The 19127-nt window shown below is 43.1% G+C and overlaps 3 protein-coding genes across 6 annotated transcripts in view; 2 read left to right on the top strand and 1 right to left on the bottom strand.

Moving 5' to 3' along the window:
* The window catches only part of ATXN7L1 (ataxin 7 like 1), a 109951-nt gene extending 107553 nt beyond the window's left edge, over positions 1–2398 (top strand). For 3 of the 4 annotated variants that reach the window (XM_042872465.1, XM_042872466.1, XM_042872467.1), the window contains one exon: positions 1176–2398. In XM_042872465.1, coding sequence (XP_042728399.1) covers positions 1176–1319 — 144 coding nt within the window. In that variant the 3' untranslated portion in view covers positions 1320–2398. Of the gene's footprint in view, positions 1–657 lie in introns of all 4 variants that reach the window. The other variant, XM_042872468.1, reaches the window with a different exon arrangement.
* A 3692-nt stretch (positions 2399–6090) lies between these two features.
* Positions 6091–7289, top strand: EFCAB10 (EF-hand calcium binding domain 10). The gene is made up of 3 exons (XM_042872800.1): positions 6091–6190; positions 6369–6533; positions 6735–7289. Exons 1-3 carry the CDS (start codon positions 6091–6093, stop codon positions 6821–6823), a joined length of 354 nt encoding a protein of 117 aa, XP_042728734.1. The 3' UTR covers positions 6824–7289.
* Positions 7290–7400: 111 nt separating this feature from the next.
* RINT1 (RAD50 interactor 1) lies at positions 7401–18945 on the bottom strand. The gene is made up of 13 exons (XM_042872799.1): positions 18585–18945; positions 18278–18519; positions 17234–17407; positions 17008–17157; positions 15649–15805; positions 14804–14914; positions 14383–14608; positions 12313–12450; positions 11419–11618; positions 10061–10275; positions 9343–9523; positions 9141–9259; positions 7401–8489 (listed from the first exon to the last, which is right to left on the bottom strand). Exons 1-13 carry the CDS (start codon positions 18759–18761, stop codon positions 8273–8275), a joined length of 2307 nt encoding a protein of 768 aa, XP_042728733.1. The 5' UTR covers positions 18762–18945; the 3' UTR covers positions 7401–8272.
* Between the last annotated feature and the right edge of the window lie 182 nt (positions 18946–19127).

Genomic DNA, 19127 nt, shown 5'->3' with positions numbered 1-19127 from the left:
CTAATTGAGAACTGAACAGGAGCTTGTGTACATAAAGGTGCGCCTGGTTTTCCAGCTGTTGTTGCTGTAATAGAAAGCACTACTTTTCCTTACAAAATCTTCATCATTTTTAGTAAATGTGAATGGAATTATAGTTTTACAGTCAAATTCTTTGTGCCTGTAGATACTATATGTATGTTTAAGGCTTGTTTTGTCTGGATTTTGTCCTTCTAGGTCTGTAACTAATCAATGTTTTTTTCTTCATAGTGCTTTTAAGTAGATCATAGATCTCAGTATGCAGTGGTTTATAAGTACTGTGTACCTACCTGTTTCTATGAAGGGAAGATGCCAGTGTGTGCTGGATGGGGCTTCCTAAGGCATGAAAATGTGCTGTGCAGAAAGAATGATTCTTCAAAGTTACTGTCTGATTGCTGTTCTTATTTCTACTGATACACTGAGTTAATGAACGTAAGATTCACTAAAGCTTTCTAAAATCAGATAGTCTCAAAAGCAAATGCCCAGTTTACACAAAGCAGTTCTTAGAAGTCGGTAATGTAGTCAGTAAATAGGGGTGGACGTGAAGTAAGTTCCTGGTCTGAGTTCTCTCGGATGCAGATGTTGTTAAAGCATTATGTACCGAAAGATGTTTTCTGAATCTGAACTTGGTTTCTCTTCTAGAAGACATCAAACCGGACTGGTAGAATAAGGACTCTTCCATAACACGGAACAGGAACCAGCCTATAATCTCTAGCTCTCAGCAGCCCTACTCCACAGGGTTTTTCTTTTCTATGACCTGCAGATGGATTTAACCTTTTATGAATTTGTGGTTTTAAAGAGAATCAAATTTACAGAAAACTGTAATGGTGATTTGTTCAGTTTTTCACTTTGTATTTGCCACTGATCTGTGCGTTCTGCTTGGTTATGTTTCATGCCTTTTCAAGCTGTTAGCGTTGCAATGCTCCCTTTGTTTCCTTACCAGAATACGGTGGACATTCCAAAAACAAAGGAAATCAAAAAGACCGCGATTTGAATTTGTTTAAAGGATCTCCAAATTGTTTCATAGAGTAAAAATTACAGTAATTCTGTATTTCAGCTTGTCCCGCGGATAAATATTGAGTGCATTTCTTTGCGACTCGCAAACAGCTGGGGCACTGCAGCCTTAGGGATTAACCCTGCCTGGTGCTCTCTACCTACAGCATTTAGTGATTTCAGTGGGAACTCTGAGTGTTCGGCATCTTCCGGGATCGATCGAAGCGCAGAGGATTTCTGCACCAAACTGTAATGGATGTTATCAAAGGTTCGACACACGAAATCCCCTGGGAGGAATTCTAGACCCTTAAGATAACAGAACTTGATAACCTCAGTAAACAGCTTGAGTGTGCGAGGACAGGCGTTGAGCAGATTGGCTTGCGTTAATAGAATTGCACTGACAGTGTTTCTTATAGGATTACTGAATAATTTTTTAATAAAATACAGATTTTATAATCAGGAAACCAATGCTAGGTACTGGAACAATAGTACGGAGGAGTTGATTTTTATTTCTACAGTGTTAAAAGTGCACTTATATGCTGGTTTATTTACATCTTGGGGAAAGGCGAGAGACTGCAAATAGGGAGATTATTACTACTTTCTTTTTTAAAAAAAGAAGGCTTAAGGTAAATTTTAAGACTAAAAATGTTTAAGCAATTATAAGCAAGGCTAGACCCTTTGGAAAAAAAAGTTTAGAAATATTCTTAAAATAAATTTTTATAGTGTTAATTTTGTAATAATTTATGTTTTGCTATACTTCAGAGCTAACTGACCGTATAGTTTCAGAAACAGTATGAAACTTAGGAAAGTTGAAGCAATGTTTATATTTTTAAAATGTTCTTTGAATTATGTTTTTATTGTACATTTCTTCAGACTGAAAAATGTGTACATATCTTTGTTATTTTTGCACAATTTTGGTCTCGTTCAGTTTTAGGAGCAGTACTATGTTGATTTTTTTTTTTTTTTTTAATTTATTTTGAGTTATAAAACCGCAGGAGTTTATCAGTCTCAGTAACAAATCATCCTCTGTAATCAACGAGCGGCTGTTTCTGGTTGTTGAGGGAAGGAGCGGTGCTGAGGTGCAGAGGTGGCTTCTGAGGAGCAGCGCTCAGCAGGGGTGGAGGAGCGCCGTGCTGGTGCTCAGAGGCTTCAGCTCCTTCCACGCCTCTTGGGATTGGAAAGCTGCAATATGGAGCCTGTCCTCTGAATGCTGCTGACTTGTTCCGTTTCATGCGGCTTACACCTGGCAACATTGGGGGAAGTGAAGCACCAAGTAAAATCCCACAGTCTTTCATCGTCAAGTAATCATTATTTAATTACGAGTATTGAAAATTTCAGCCTGAGAAGTGAAATGGAAGTAAACATTTGAATAAAATGGATATAAACTGGACCAGCCTATAATGCATTATTAGTGTAGCATTCACTCGGTAGTTCTTTTTGTTACCCTTTGCCTGAAAATCTCGTGGTTTGTTTCCAGCAATAGAGGCTCAGAAGCTTTGGTTGTTGACATACGCAATGCATAGGCCCGTCAGCCATAAAAAGCGACTTGGATAACTTGTATGCCTTCTTTTGTATCGATGTAACAATTGTAAATAGTGCTGATCGACCTTTGTAGAGAATAGTTTATACAGCATATTCTATTATTGCTGATTCTCAGTGAACTATTGTTTTAAAAAAAAGAAGAAAAAAAGAAATTTTTCTATTTACACCTTATATTTTGTTATGCTGTCGACCCATGGCACTTTAACAAAACTCTGTGGGTTTTGCATAGCTGGTCAGTCATGGGGTATATTAAATAACTGTTGTTGCACAGAAATGAATTTGCACCTGCTATATTGTGCTTTCCTACTACAGATTTTAGAACCTTTTCCAGAAGACTTTTGAAGAAAGCATGTCCAATCATTCTAAGAAAGAAATGCCATACTTGTACAGCCAATTTCTTTTCTACAATCCATATTTTGTAACACTAAGTATTTTCATTCTTTGTCCTGCACCTTTATGTATTAGCAGTATCAGATAGAATCCATTCCATGCTTGTGATAATTGTAAGCGGAATAAATGTCTAAAATAGGTGTAAATAGTAAATTCTATGGCTTACAGTTTAAAAAAGGAAAACCAGAACAAACATGTATCTGATTGATACTGCCATGGTTCAACACCGGGCCTGGAGATATTCTCTAGTGAGCGATTGTATTTTTGTTTTTTTGCTTTATTATTATTATTATTTTTTTTTTTTTTTGTAACATGGCTTTGTAAATAAAATAATTTATATGTTTGTAAGAAACAGGTGAGTTCTGTCATCATTTGTCTTTGCAGAGCAGAAGCGGTGTGTGTTGCAGGGCTGCCCCTTCTCCTCCCTGGGGCTGACGTACAGAGCACAGATGGATGGCCGGCACTGAGAGGTTGTGCTGGAGATGTGCCCAGCTCCCTCTGCAGGGCTGAACTGATCTGGAATTATTTTTGGCACTCGTGTCTAAAATATTCCTGTGCTTACACATCAGACGTGTATCCTCAGCGACTGAGGGTTTTATACTGATCAGTCGTGTTTCAGTTCCTCTGCTTAGCTGAATGTGTTTTCTTCTTGTCGCTGTAAGAATCAACCTCACCAGAGCTGCTGGATTTGGGAATTCTGACTTAGCGAGCAGTGCAAATATGTAACCAGTCTTTTTTACTGTTGTTAATTCTAAAAATGCAACTTCTGTCTCTAAGTGCTACGACCCTTGTTCTGTGTGAAAGCCTGCTCCAGTTACAAATGAGACTTGCACTGTTCGGTGCCTTGTCAGCATTGCTGGTTTTCCTCTCGGCAAACCTCTTCTGCAGATCTGGGGAACGCGTACGCTTCGTGTTTCTCCTCTTAGGAACAACAGTTTTGCAGATACTGCAGGAAAGAGACGTCACTGCAGCATGGTCTTGAAAGCAAGAAATCGAACTACAAGCTGGGGTTGTGTTTGCATACATTTAGAACAGGCAGAAGAGGTGGCAAGCTGCCCTGGCTTACAGGAAACAAAAGTAGGAAGAAGACTTTACCTTCCAGCTGAAGAGCGTTGTGTGTAATGCCTTGCTTGTTCTTGATGCCTGTGGCAGAAGCTAATCCTGAACTTCCTCTTTACCGCACAGTATGTTTGGGCTGCTCTTATTTTGATGTTTCTTTTTAGTGTTGAGTTTAACCTTTTCAGTACGCTGTAGAGAAACCAAACATCATTTGGTCACAGTGCATGTTGAAGTTTCATCTGACAGAGTGATCTCCATGTATGCCTGAAGATAGACATTGTGTTTGTGAGATGGTATTTCTTACAGGCATTAGGAATCAAGGCTACAACCAAGAAAACAGATTATTGCAGCCACGAGTTACTGGTTGCTTGCCATCATCTGTCACAGCCAGCAGAGGTCAAGGGCCCTACATTTATTTTCCAAATATGACTGAGTCATTTATTAGCGCTTGCAGCTTTGCTGTCCTGGTTTACAAGCTGTTCTCTGTTTGGTTTCCCACACCCTTTTGGGTTATGCAACAAGTATTTTGCTTGCAACAGTATTCTCCTATTATCTAATGCGCTCTGAATGCCACCAGTTTCAGAGGTAAGCAAATCACACCAGAACTTTTTTTATTTATTGCACTCTAGTTCTTAGGTTTCTGTTTTTACCAGGGAAATAACTGTTCTAGAAGAAAGTCATTGCTGTCTGCAACCAGTATCTGTTTTACTCGTCCAAATCTGTCAGGACTGACAATTGGAAGCCACGCCAATTACTGGTTCCAGAAATGTTTGGAGGCGATTCATGCAGCGCATTCAAGCTTTTGGACACAGTGTTTATTTCATGCAATTTTCTCTGCTGTTTTTCTCCATGAATACCTCCTGAAAGGTATGACTCCAAACGAGTGCAGGCCTCTTAAAACTTAATCTCCTAGGCTGAGGGCAGCTGCAGCTGGTAACTCAGTAGCAGGCCCTGGTTTCACTTTCAGCTGCAGAACGCACGGTAGATGGCACGCATGCTCTCCTGTTCTCATTTCGTATCGCATCACAAATTACGTGAGCTGGATTCTCCTTTTTTTGGGTGGGCAGAGGGATGCCTTTTTTAGTGGTTAGGGCTGACCTGCAGAAGCATAAAGATCTGTGAGCAGCTCTCCACAGAAGGGAGAAAGGAAGAATTCTAAGCAACACATAACGTGCTGCCAGCTGCAGCAGTATTTGACTGGCAGGGGAGAAGGGGCAGATGGGCATTTTTCCAACTCGGAGGGTAGAAGACTGACTACAGCTGGCAGCACGGCTGCCTGCAGGCCCTGCTCCTCCTCCTGTCACTCTTCAGGACTGTTGGTAGGCTATGCAGTCCGGTGCAATGAGATAGAAAGAGAGGAGGCTGAAGTTATATGCTGTATTCTACAAGAGGCTCGTCTCCTGCCACAGCAGCTAGTAAGTAAAAGTCTTTCAGCAAAATTCAATTGTAAATAATTAACCACACAAAAATAGAAATGATCCTTGCGGTTGTGATTAAAACTTAATTAGCAGCAGCATTACTGTGATGAAACCAGAGATCATTCAGACGCGTTGTCAAATCCCATTTTTCTTCATCAGCAGAAGCGCAGTTCCTCTCGGTGAGCATCGCAGAGCTCAGAGCTCACCTGGTGCAGCACGTGCTGGTGCTGTGCTGTGGACCGAGGACAAGTGCCCTACACCATGTGTTAGCAGAACGTTTTTCAAGGAAATAAATTGTGCCTTCTTAACAAAGAAATGACTGTATATATATATATATATATGTATGTTCCTATGGAGGTTTGCTTTGCTTGGTGATTCTTGGAACCGTTCCTCACAGAAGCACGCTGACTGAAGCCTGCGGTTGCTGTGCGCGCACACTGCAGGCGTCAGCTTTTCGACGTGTGTTCCGTGCTGGTTTCCGCTGCTGCCCGCTGAAGCAGAGCCGTGCCGCACCACACGCAGTTTCCCTGCCCCGAGCGCTGATTCTCCGCCCCCTCCCAGCCCCGAGGTCCGCCTCGCTTCGCCCGCCCTCCTCAGGCATCTCCGAGGTCTGCGACGACCGTGAGGGGCGGCGCCACGGCGGTGTGGCGGCGCGGGCTCCTAGCAACGCGCCATGGCGGCGGGCGAGCAGCAGAGCCGCGAGTACCTGGAGCGGCACGGGCTGCCCGCACTGCTGCACCGCCTCGCCGCGCTGCTGCTGTACCGCCGGCCCGGTGCGGCCCTCCGGGGGTCGGGCTGAGGGGAAACGGGGTGTCGGCGGGTTTATCGCTGCGCTCCGGAGGGAGAGGGGTTCTGTAGGGGGTGGGAAGGAAACCCTCGGGGCGGGCGCGGGGAGAGGCAGAAGAATGGGCGCGGAGGGCCCGCGGCAGCCCCGGCCTCGCTCCGTTGCAGAGCGGCCGCGGCAGTTCCTGCTCCAGGCGCTGGAAGCGGTGCGAGCGGCGCGGCGCGGCGAGGCGGCGATGCCGTCCGTGCTGGACGAGGCGGATGTGGAGGCCGTGTTCAGGATGCTGGACGCCGCGGGGCGCGGCTTCGTCACGGGCAGGCAGTGCCGAGCAGGTCGGTCCCGCGGCCCCGCGTTTGCTAAAAACGTTTCAGATCTCTGCCTGCTTACACCGTGACGGCATCGGCGCTTGTGCCGACGCGGCCGGCGCTTCGCGACGTTAAACACGATCACTTTTCTTAACGATATCCCGGTCGCGTTCTGCCTTAAATCAGTCTGCCGAAGACTTGCTCGGGAACCCCTTTCCTTTCCCTCAGCTCTTACGACGCTGGGGCTGAGCACCGCAGAGCTGCGCGTCGGGGATGAGGAGGAGATCGGGCTGGCCACGTTCAAGGAAGAAATGTAAGTGCCGCCGCAGGGGTCCTGCAGGAGTTTCCTTGAAGGTTACCCCTCGCAATGCAAGACCCAGGAAGGTCGACGCTGGAGCACGGACGGGCTGCTGAGCTTTCGGGATCCCTGTAAAGCAGCCCTACCCCATTTCCCCCCCACAAACCGGGCAGCATCGGGCAACCCTGCAGATCGTAGCAGCATAGAATGGCTCCTGAGTTCCAACCCCCCGGCACAGGCTCCAGCTCCGGTACCAGAGCAGGCTGCCCGGCGCCACAGGGAGCAAATCGCTGCTATAGAAACAGCGCGCTCAAGCAAAGCTGACCGTTGTAACGCGGCAGGGGCGGTCACGCAGCAATGAAGCGAGCTCCAACTTGCGCTCATTGCTGATGCTCACGGCGTGCTTCGAGGGACGTTGTTTGGTAACTTACAGCCACTGCAAGAAAACAAAGCAGTTGTCCTCACTTACCTAACCGGATGTTCTCTTCTGTCCTAGGATGAAAACGTTGCTGGAAGGCTGGACTGTGGAGTGATTTAAGAGTGGTCTGCTCTGTATATTAGAAATCGGTATTTTGCTCCATCCAGTTACTGGTGGGTCAAGACAAGTTTAAGCAGTGCATTTATTTTCCCCCCATCCATTTTAGCTGTCGGCTGAGAGAACAAATGACAAAGACATGTTTGTGCTTACCAGGCACTAGAAATGCATTAAGTAAGATAATAAGATTGCCTGAATAAGTAGAAACCCCGTTTACAAATCAAAAATAAGTGTTTTGGCATTTCCTCCTTCAACTGTGGCCTCACAGTGCTGGTACGAAAAACATCATCAGCTTCAGCAACTTCAAAATGTTCATGTTTGGAGAAATACAGCATTGCCAACGATCACAGCTTTTAAATAAGGCCATGAATAAAGGAAGTCCTACTCAAAAAACAGAGGCCACTTGGGGACAGAAAAAAAAAAAACAAAAAGGAAAAAAAAATTGAATTTTGAAATAGTATTGATAAATAAAAATGATATATTCCTTCATTCCATGCTGAGACTCGCTGTGCACATTTTAATACAGAACACCCATTACACCAGGGATTGAGAAGTGGAAAACATCTGCACTTAGGTGAGAGCATGCCAGCTGTCCATACTGCACACAGCTGCACGTGCATACATGCACCAGCTCTGAAGTCATTATAGCAGTGTGACAGCATGCCAAAGCAACAAGGCAGGCCATCCGAAAACATGTAACACATTCATTAGTAATGAAGAACCTGTGAGCTTCTAAATGTCAAGACAAAGTAGTGCTGGAAAAGAAAGATCTGTGCAGTTACAAGTCAGCACCATAGCATCTTAAAGGTTTTTTTTTGGAACTGTATATAATAAAAAGTAAGATTATATCAAACCAATGACACAGCTTTCTGCTTATTTTTTTTTTTAAACAAGTGATCTAGATTAAGTTTTAACCACTTCTGAAAAAAGTCTTTATTTGCCCATACTTGGCCAAATAGCTCTCAAATTGAGAAGAATCTCAACATCCTGTTGTGCTAATTTGTAAACTCCCAGTTCATTTAACGCTGCTGTTGCTGATGGCTGGTTTGGCTGCAATGGCGCTTCGCTTTCTGAGGCTGACTGCAGTACCTCCTTCAGAAGCAAGGCAGAACCAATATTCAGATTCAGGATAATGCAGGCCTCTTTGATGCTACATGAGGGAAAAAAAGGTACATATGGATTAATAAAAGAAGCAACCATGGGATACTCAATTTTGTATGCCCAGCAACTAAGAAAAAAAAAGTTCCCACTGACTTCTGAAAAGGATCAGAAGTACTGAACTGGAAACTACTGCTTATAGCATGACAAACATGAGGGTGGATTATGACAGAACAAGGGGGAATGGTTTTAAACTGAGACAGAGGAGATTTAGGTGAGATATTAAGGAGGAGGTTTTTCACACAGACGGTGGTGACACACTGTAACAGGTTGCCCAAGGAGGTTGTGGATGCCCCATCCCTGGAGGCATTCAAGGCCAGGCTGGATGTGGCTCTGGGCAGCCTGGTCTGGTGGCTGGTGACCCTGCACACAGCAGGGGGTTGAAACTGGATGAGCATTGTGGTCCTTTTCAACCTAGGCCACTCTATGATTCTATGATTCATTCTATGAAATAGCATATTTATTTTTGCTAAGTATTTGCTATTATAAATGTCAAGACTGTGCCTCCCCAAGAGGTCCCCGATGATCCACATATTTTAAGTCTTTCTTCCCCTCTCAAACTATGAAAAGATTCCTGATATGTAAAACACATACATCTGGACACTCTTTTCTGAAATACTGACTGATGAGACTTCCTACTTACTGCTTGAAGTAATTTTCCGGCCTCTTACAGTAGTGTGAAAACAAAGGAAAAAGGTTTCTGGTCATGTCAAACTGAAGCTGTGCTGCTCCTCCTTCATTGAAATGATTTGCCATAATTATCTGCCAACAGAAAGGGGTGCATCTTCTGTTTAGGCCAGCCACCAACCCTTACGCTGTGCCGCGTGTATTTGGTGCACACCCACCTCCTGATATATGTAAGTGTCCACTTTCTCTGCAAGCATTTGCCAGAATATTTTAAACAGAGAGTGACAGAGCTGCTGTTCCAGTTGTAGCAAGCGGTCTCGTAGAGTCAACAACATTGGGCAAGCTGTGCTTGACAAAGACATTACTGCCTGCTCTGCCTGAGATGGTAAAGACAACCACCTGAAAGAAATCATCACTGACGTCACTACAGTGAAATTATTCGTATTACAATAGCTGAAGTTAAAATATCACTTAAACAAATCTTAGCTGTTCTCAACGGTGCACAGTTTTCTCCCTTTCCACTTCAAAGCTAAAAGTAATCGCTGAGCTGTTGTATTTGTTTAGTGAAGTATTTTAGGATCTCATCGTCAACCAGCCAAGAACCCTTGTGATTCTGTGAAGACAGAACTGGTCACTACATGCCACTTTTAATACTACTTTGAGGAGAACAATTCTCATCTAAACTGTATTTACCCAGAATTCTTCCTTGTTTTTTTAAGGTAACGTGCCCACTTATTGCAGAAGTGCTTTAGAAAACATAACAATAAGTAGGCTTGAGGTAAGTGTAAAAAAACTCTTCAAATGCTTACTACTCTGAGCCCTTCCTATTCAGAAAGCTGAATTTCTTATTTTTCTTTTCTTGCCTTTACTTGCCCCAGTGTTTTTACCAGAAAAAAACGACTGCAATGTGAGAAGAGAATGAGCAGATAGAATCACCTCTCTTTTTTGTACAGCTTTGCAGCATCTGTGACCTCCCTGAAGACGTGGTACACTTGGCGACTCAACATATCGTGTTTCAGGCGTTCCAGGAGGTTGATCATTTCATCAAAGACAGAACTCTCCATTGAAGCCAGCTGCCCCAGCTGCAGCTGGCTGACAGCATCGCTTTCTGCACAAACCTCCAGTTCAGCCTGCTGTAGCTGCAAGAAGAACTAGAGAAAGACAATCAGATGTAAGTACTACCAAAAATAATCTTATTATTTGAACTTCTCTTCTGTACTTTAGCAGGTAGGATTCTAGAAAACACTCTTCTGACACTTTGATAATCTTACAATTTTAAGATTATAAAAACAATTTCCACATGGTCCCCATGTTTCAATCCTAAGAGCGTAACCGACATGGGTTTCGAATACAACAGCAGACAGATCAAAGGAACAGATTCAAAGAAATACTAAGTAGGTGCTTTGAGACAGCAGAACACTTTAAAACAGTCAAAATCACTTGCCCTCACCCCATCCCATCTGCAACAATAAACTAGAATTTAGAACTTGTTTCAGAATTAATGTCTCATTAAATCATAAGTTTGCTGGTCTGACAACAGCAAGGAAATGGATTGAGTTTAACATGACAGCAGTAATGATCTCCATGTTGCCTCTAAGAACATCAAGATGTTTCTGCAGATGCAGCTACGTAACATGAAGGCTGCTCTCCCCTCAAATCATGACTTCCTAGAGCCACAGTTCCCTGTGAAGGTAAAAAGAACCTGCTGGCTGCCTGTCCCACACACAGTGCCTACTGCACATCTTCTACACGTGGCAGTTGTATGACCGCGTACCGCAGCAGTCACAGAACAGCTGAGTCGTCAGCAGGCTGTTATACAGCACAATAACCCACACCCCATAACCAGTTATCAATGAGTGGTGTTTCTGCACATATGGTCTGAGCTGTAATGCAGGTACCCAAACCAAATCATTTAAGCTAACTTAGCACAGGAGCTCAAGAAACGTGTGCATGCTACTGCTCTCCATGCACTTCAACCAGCAGCACACTGGCTCAGATCTCCAAAATCAACTTGCTTGCTTTTACAATGTGGAGCACATAAAGCAACAACCTTTTTGGCTGCTCAAACCATTCCATTCCTCAGGTTCTCTCTGCATATCTCTACCAACTTTATTGTTAATAAAGCTTAAGCATCAGACAGTAATCTACCAATATCTTTTTTATTCAACCTGAATTCATATCTAGTTATATTTTTTCCATAATTAGTTGTTCTGAATACATTTAAATAACACTGAAAATAAAATGTTTTATTATGACATAAAGAAAACTATTGAACATTTTAAATAATTACTTACTACATTGTCAGCCCAGTCTGCCAGCACAGTTGCTATGTAGTTAACAGCATTGAGGATCGCACAGTATCGGAAGCCTAAAGAATCTCTACTCTCTTCCTTCATTACTTGAGTTAATCGTATCCTAAAATCATCAACCAACTCCTTCTGTAGCCCCAGGAACTGCAGTTTTCTGGAAGCCGTTGGAAGATTCTTATACCTGTCTGGGAATTAATATGTTTTATATTTTCCAACACTGAAAAGTTTTGAACAAGAGACATTACTGGCAGTTTATCCTCACTACTATAATGGCATCATACAGCACTTGAAAACACCTGACTCACAACAGCATCAAGGAGCACACACCACAACCTCCTTGGGCAACTTGTGCCAGCGTGCCGTCACTCTCTGCATGAAAAACTTCCTCCTGATATCTCACTAAACCTCCCCTGTCTCAGTTTAAAACCACCCCCCTTGTCCTATCACTATCCATCCTCATAAACAGTCCTTGCCCCTCCTGTTTATGTGCTCCCTTCAAGTACTGCAAGGCTGCAATGAGGTCTCCTGGGAACCTTTTGTTTTCCAAGCTAAACAAGCCCAGTTCTCTCAACCTTTTCTCATAGGAGAGGTGCTCCAGCCCTCTGATCATCTTAGTATCTCTACTATTAACGAGTTTCAGTATTTTTTAAGTGTTACTTTCTAAATATCTCAATGGCTCAAGATTATTTGCCCTGAAATTTGTGTCCAAAACACAAGATCAACAGGAACATTTTTTATTAAGTTAAATATCACAACTTTGCAACAATTTTATTTGGTGATTGTTGTTAACACAATTAATCTTCAACAAAGGAATCTATTAGCTGCCATTTTTCTGTTACTCGTTATAAACAAGAGGAATGTCCATAGGTTAGCAGTTACCTGTTATAACTAACAACAGAGTCATAAAAGTTTCCGCACAGTCTGGCACTTTCATTTCATCCACATCACTGATATCTTTGTACTGCGATACCCACGCAGCCTCTGATGAAAGCATAGAGTCCATTTTCTGAAGAGCAACTGAGATGCAAAAGAATTGTAAATGTTGTTAGTACTTAATAATAATAATAAAAAAAAAACCTCAATTATCTAAAACCCCAAAACTCATCAATATAAAAATGTTTATCTCCAGTAAGTTGAATTCTATCTTTTCATGTACAGAAAAATTCCTGATGACTGGTTTTATATAGAACCAGCTACAATAACAGTATTGCAGACACAGATGTAACAACATCAGGGTTAACTGTGGTTTTTGTTTTAAATAGTTGATTGGTTCCTTTCCAGTATACTTCCTCTCCATTTCCTCAAAAATTAATACCTTCCCTTCATTTCAATTTCAAGGCTGTCTTTGCACAAATAAATATGTAACACTGTCTAAAAATAAACATACAGATCCCATACAGCTTAGTCTTATAAACTTCAGGAGCACTACTGCAGCCAAACCAATTTATAGTCAAAACCACCACAGAATACTGAAGTATCACAGAATGGTTGGGGTTGGCAGGGACCTGGGTCTCTATGGCCGAATTCCTGCTTAAGGAGGGGCACCTACATAACAGGGTGACCAAGGCCACGTCCAGGCAGCTTCTGAAGATCTCCAAGGAGGAGACTCCACAGCCTGCGCCAGTGCTCAGCCACCTACACATCACAGTTCTTCCTGATGTTCAGATGGAACCTCCTGTCTTCCAGTTTGTGCCCACTGCCTCTTGTCCTGGCACTGAACATCACTAAGAGTCTGGCTCCGTCCTCTGTGCACCTTCCCTTCAGGTACAGAATCATAGAATCACTGAATGGCTTGTGTTGAAACGCATCTTAAAGCCCACCAGCCCCAACCCCTGCTGTGGGCTGGCTGCCCCCCACCAGCTCAGCTGCCCAGGGCCCCATCCAACCCGGCCCTGAGCGCCTGCAGGGATGGGGCACCCACAGCTCTATGGGCAGCTGTGCCAGGGCCTCATCAGTAAAGAATTTCTTTTAACATTTAATCTAAATTTCCTGTTTTTTTAGTATAAAACCGTTTCTCCTTGTTGTACCACTATCAGCAAACTAACAAAGTCTGTGTCTTTCCTGTTAATAAGCTCCCTTTAACCACCAGAAGGCCACAACAGGGTCTTCCCAGAGCCTTCTCTTCTCCAGGCTGACAAATTCCAGTTGCCTCATCCTCTTCTCATACGAGAGGTGTCACAGCCCTCTGGTCATCTTCATGGCCCTCTGGTTCTGCTTCAACAGCTCCACACCATTCTTGTGCTGGGGGCCCCAGGCCTGGGAGCAGAACTCCACATGGGGCACACAAGGGCAGAGTAGAGGGGAAAGGCACAGAGATGAGATCTCCTGGAGCCCACCGTTCTCCAGGCTGAACAGCCCCAGCTCTCAGTCTATCCTCACAGTGGAGGCACTCATCCATTCAGCATCTTGGTGGCCCTATGCTGGACTCTTTCCACTACGTCCATGTTAGCCTTCAGGACAGCAAGAGCACAACTATTGGCTCATGTTCAACTTAGTGTCCATCAGGACTTCTACATCTCTTTCTGCAGAGCAGCTTTCCAGCAGGATGGCCCCCACTATGTCCTTGTGCTGGCAGTTGTTTCTTACCATATGCAGGATTTTGCACTTCATCATGTTGGTCTTCACAAGGTTCCTGCCAGCCCACCTCTCCAGCCTGTCCGGAGCCTTCTGGATAGCAGTGCAGCCCTCTGGTGAATCAGCCTCTTCCCCTAGTTCTGTCACCTGCAAATTTACCTAGGCTACACTCTACCTCACCACCCAGATCAATACAGAAAATGCTAAACAGGACTGAGCCCAGTATTGACCCCTGGGCATTCTACTCACTGCTGACCTCAAGAATGTGTCTTTTGTAGTAGTCCCATTCAAGTGGCTTATCCTACTGGAGGAGTACATATTGCCCAATCAGAATGAAGACATACACAGACCGACAAAATTCCTTTTAAGTCTTACATTTCTTTTCCACTGTTAGCCATCTCTGGAAGCAGGACTCTTCTGAGAGAATATGCATGCAACTGGGAAAGCTGCTGAGATAACCATGAACACTGTATAGCTCTCTCTCAAACAGAAGTACCTCGTCCACAAGGTGACAAAAAAGAGTGTCATCATATAACAGGAATGGAATATCAGCAGCCAGCTTCTCCAAAATCAGCATTACAAGAGCACGAGAGAATTCAAGCTTTTAAAAGAAAAAGGAAGTGAATAAAATATCAGAGAGAGGTATGTATAAACATGTGCAAATGTATTTGACTTTTCAAACTGTTACTGGACTGTGTTAAGTCTCACTGCACACTAAGTAAAACCAGCAGACGAGTGCCTGCACGAGCTGACTGTGCAGGTATTTCTACACACACAGCACCACTGAAGCACTTACCCCAGCATTCACTGCCGATCCCGCCTTGTCCAATATTGGCTGGATTTTGTCATCAAGGAACTTTGCGTGATTTCCAATCCACATAAGCACTTGTGTTAAATACCACTCAGGCTTATTTGAAAAATAAAATAAAATGAATACCACTAATCTGCACAACATTATACAAAATGCTCTGTAGTAGCAACTGTCAGAGTGCAAACACACTTAGATTTGCCCAAGACTGTCAACACAGACACACAGACTTGTACACCTAAACTCTTACAAAATGGTTCTCAAATCCTGCTGCAGAAGCATTACAGCAGTGCTAATGCTTTGCTTGTAAGAAATCTGCTTAAATGACATTTCTTGGATGAAAAGACTCAGCTTTTGTAGATAACTCATACAAAAAGCAAGTCAATTTCCAACAAGCAATCTGGACATAAGTCAAACAAAATTATACCCATTATATCCCAGCAGCTGAATCCAGTATTTACAGTTACATGAATGTAACTGAGCACAACACAAAGCCACAGCCTTAAACAATCTTTGAGTTCAAGCAATTTTCAACATTGCAAAATGATTTGCAAGGATGAAGATGAAATTAATCCATGCTTCTGAAATAATGCAAGTGAATCAAAGGTTGTAGTAATTATTTCAAAAAGATTTAGGCAAGAGAAAAATATTGCCTAGCCCAGAAAAGATGTTAATCCTCCCAAAGGTGTCCAAGCACTCACCTATCCACACTACAGTAGATGCAAGTACCACATATTTTAAGAAACTGAATTTCCAGAACAAAAACATTGAAGCTATATAATTTAATGCTGCTAAAAATAGTAGCAATAAAATTAACCTGTTTTCTTCCATACCTTGCTTAAAACATTGGTTGGTTTATTTCCAGTGAAATGATACCGGAATCTTTTCTGGAGAGGATTCAGCATGATCTGCATTGGAAGGATAATAGGCGGTGATGGGGGTAAGGCGTACTTTTCTGGCAGTTGTTTAGGTTTGGTTAACAGTTCATCTCTAAGTTTGACAGTTAAGGACAAATACAAGCATTGAGTTGCTCCAAAAGCATGACTTAAACTGTTTACAAAAACAATGTTTTAGCTCTACCTCATTGACTGTATTGCATCTCATTGGCAGCATTACACAAACTATAAAATTCCTCAAATTTGTACAATACTCAAAAGTTTCAGTTTTATAAACTATTTAACATAACTCTGGCTGCTAAGAATTATTTATTCTATGACAGTACAAGTCACTGAAGTCAGTATGATTTAGGAAATCAGTATCACGAAACAGAATCCCATCATCATTCCCAAACCTGTATCCAAGAGACACATGTATTCGTGTTTCTTAAAGGAGCATCAAAGATTCATGAAAATAATACATGCAATATGTGATTTCCCTCCTTGAAGCAAGTGCTTTAAGTGGCCTAATGTAACCGACCAGAATTGTTCCCAGCACCAGGCTGTGTAAAATGACCACGTTCATTCCTATTCCAGTACTGTGCTGGGGTTTTGTTTGTTCAAACCACCTCGGGGGGGAAAAAAACAAAACAAAACAGCCAAACAAAAAAACCTTGAGTTTTATTTCTGCTTGATTTTACCCTCAAACGAAAGGAACAGGATGAGCAGCATCTTCTGATTTACCCCTCAAAGGCAGATCAGAGTCAGAGAAGAGAATCACGAAGGTTAAAAGATTTCCAAGATCTTTCAGTCCAACCATCCACCTACCAATATTTTTTTAGTACGACATCTAAATGTTTCTTGAACATCTCCAGGGATGGTGACTCCACCACCTCCCCGGACAGCCCATTCCAGTGCCTGACCACTCTTTCAGAGACGTTGTTCCTAATATCCAATTCGAATCTCCCCTGGCACAACTGGAGGCAATTCCCTTGTCCTATCACTCTATCACAGAAGGAGATCCCACTGCTACTCAATGAAAATCGTTCTGTTCCTTATAATTCCCTTGTGGCACACACATATATTTTCAACTCTCTCTCCCTTCTGGGATGGGACATATTAAAGTGATTAACACTTTTTTGAATTCTAGCTCTGTTCACTTATTATCTCCTATATGAAAAAGTACATTCTAATGTTAACAAAAGTAACAAATTCAAATTGTCTTTTTTCTTTAGCGAGAACAGTTTTACTGCTTTCCACGAGAATGTGCACTTTGACATTTATTACCCTCACAATACATTAATTTTTAAAGGATACGATGTTTGCAATTTCAGAAGCTGACAGAACAACATCTCTAAATTGTTGTAAACATCAGAAGCATTGGCTGGTGCAGTAAGGCCAAATGCTTGAGACTGCGGCGGCCCCACAAATGGCCAACGAAGCTGGGTCAGCACTTCTTCAAAGTCACTGCAACACAAAACACACACTTTACCACAAAGCTACAGCACCACATGAGATGAGGGAGTGATGAGGCACCCCGTACCTTGACAACTTGTCCTTAAGAATTTTATGCCAAAATTTAACAGTGGATCTCACAAACGAAAGAAGATGAGAACAAGATGACTCCTGAAGTTTAATATCCAGTTCTGCCATAGATGCTAGAGTACTGGCTGCCTCTGGAACATTGTTGGTCATCAGATACTGCTGAATGTTATCACTATAAAATACAAGAAGAGCTGAGACAAAAATTCACTAAAGACAACACAAAAGAATCAACTGCATACTGAGAAGCTGACACAAAACTTGCTCAATCTAAAATATTTTAATGAGACAAACCAGGTTACCACCCCCATCACATATATATGTAGTACTCAGCAAGGATTCCTGTACAAAGCTCTTTGCGTGAAATTCCTTAAGTGGCTGAGAGTCTGTCACAGAGACCTGCAGGCAGAACTGCTGAAGGAAACAAACGAGGCCCAAAGTTCTTTGAAGCACTGCTCTTTAAGTAACTTGATCAAAGACCTGTTTTTTCTCTTGCTTCCCAGGAGGAAAACTGGAAACAAGTTTCAGACTGCAGCCGACCAGTCACATTTTTGTAGCTTAGAACAAGTTGTTTCATAACTTAAGTCTCTCTATACAAGATTTGATCCAAATTTCAATTTCTGACATTCTTCACGAGCATTACACAAAATTTTCCACCAAAAGAAGCTACAAATCGCATGAACTAAGATGGCACTGCTCATTCCCATTAAGATAGAATCAGTGTACCAGAATGAAAACTCAGAATTACAAAGCCCGAAGTGTAACACTTCTGCTCAAGATATTCAAGTTAATTTTAGTTCTTTCACTGTAGTTTACAATGGGTGAAAAAGTTTGATGCACACAGCACCATAGAGAGTTACTGCGCTCTTCCTTAAACCAGAACAGTACTTTCCAGCTCTCACTGGAGAACACGTTAACAGTTTACATGATCAGATGACAACTTGCTGTCCTCATTATTTCTTAAATTTGTTTATTTACCACTGAATCTTTGAAAAAGCTGTGCGATATCACTAGTAAGAATTCTCCATAAGTATATCAGCTTTACCTGAGCTCTTCTATTCGGGAAATCCATTTTAGATAGGACAGGTGACGCTCAATCTCCTCTACCTGGCTGATCAGCACACCGAGATCCTCCATCCACGGCTCAGCTTTCTCTAAGTGGCTGCTGATGGAATCAGACAGGAGAGTTTCTTCCTCTAAAAGCCGATTCAGACTTTTTTTAGAGTCCTCTGCATTCTTTAAGGCATTCTGAATTCTTTTAGGAACTTCGGACGAAACTGTAAGCACCTGCGTTTACAGACAAGCATTAAGGCTCACACAGGAACGCCGCACGGAGAAGTAAAGATACTCACCTGTTCTTCCAACTGCTTTTTGTTTTCAGTCAGCTTTTCAATGAGGCTGCCCAGCTTCTTCAGAGAATCATAGTCATTCCCAACTTCTCTTTCCACAAATTCCGAAACGTAATACGGGATATCGCAGCGATCTGGATCTCTGAAGACTTCTTTTTTCATCACATTAACGGCTGCCATTCCTTCTTTCTCTGCAACGTTATTTACGTAATTTCTACTTGGTCACCACTAAGGCAGCACTACCAACTACTGACCCACCGAGGACACAGAGCTGCAGGAAACACAACCTGAACGTTAAACGCGGCCTTTAATAGCAATACTGCCTTCAGTGAGGCGGGACAGGACAGGACGGGACAGGACGGGACAGGACGGGACAGGACGGGACAGGACAGCGCGCAGCTCCGCAAGCACCGTGTCCTCCCGCCCTGCCCCCCGGCCCGGCCCGACCCCGCAGCACGGCGCTCCCCCACCCCGTCCCCGCCGCGTCAGCACAGCGCGGCCCAAGGACGCAGCGGCTGAGGCGCGCGCAGCACAGCCCGGGCGGCG

The sequence above is a fragment of the Lagopus leucura genome, unplaced genomic scaffold, assembly GCF_019238085.1.
Source record: "Lagopus leucura isolate 7727_CA_CO unplaced genomic scaffold, USGS_WTPT01 Super-Scaffold_100008, whole genome shotgun sequence".
NCBI classification, from domain to species: domain Eukaryota; kingdom Metazoa; phylum Chordata; class Aves; order Galliformes; family Phasianidae; genus Lagopus; species Lagopus leucura.
This window is presented reverse-complemented; position numbering and strand designations above follow the sequence as displayed.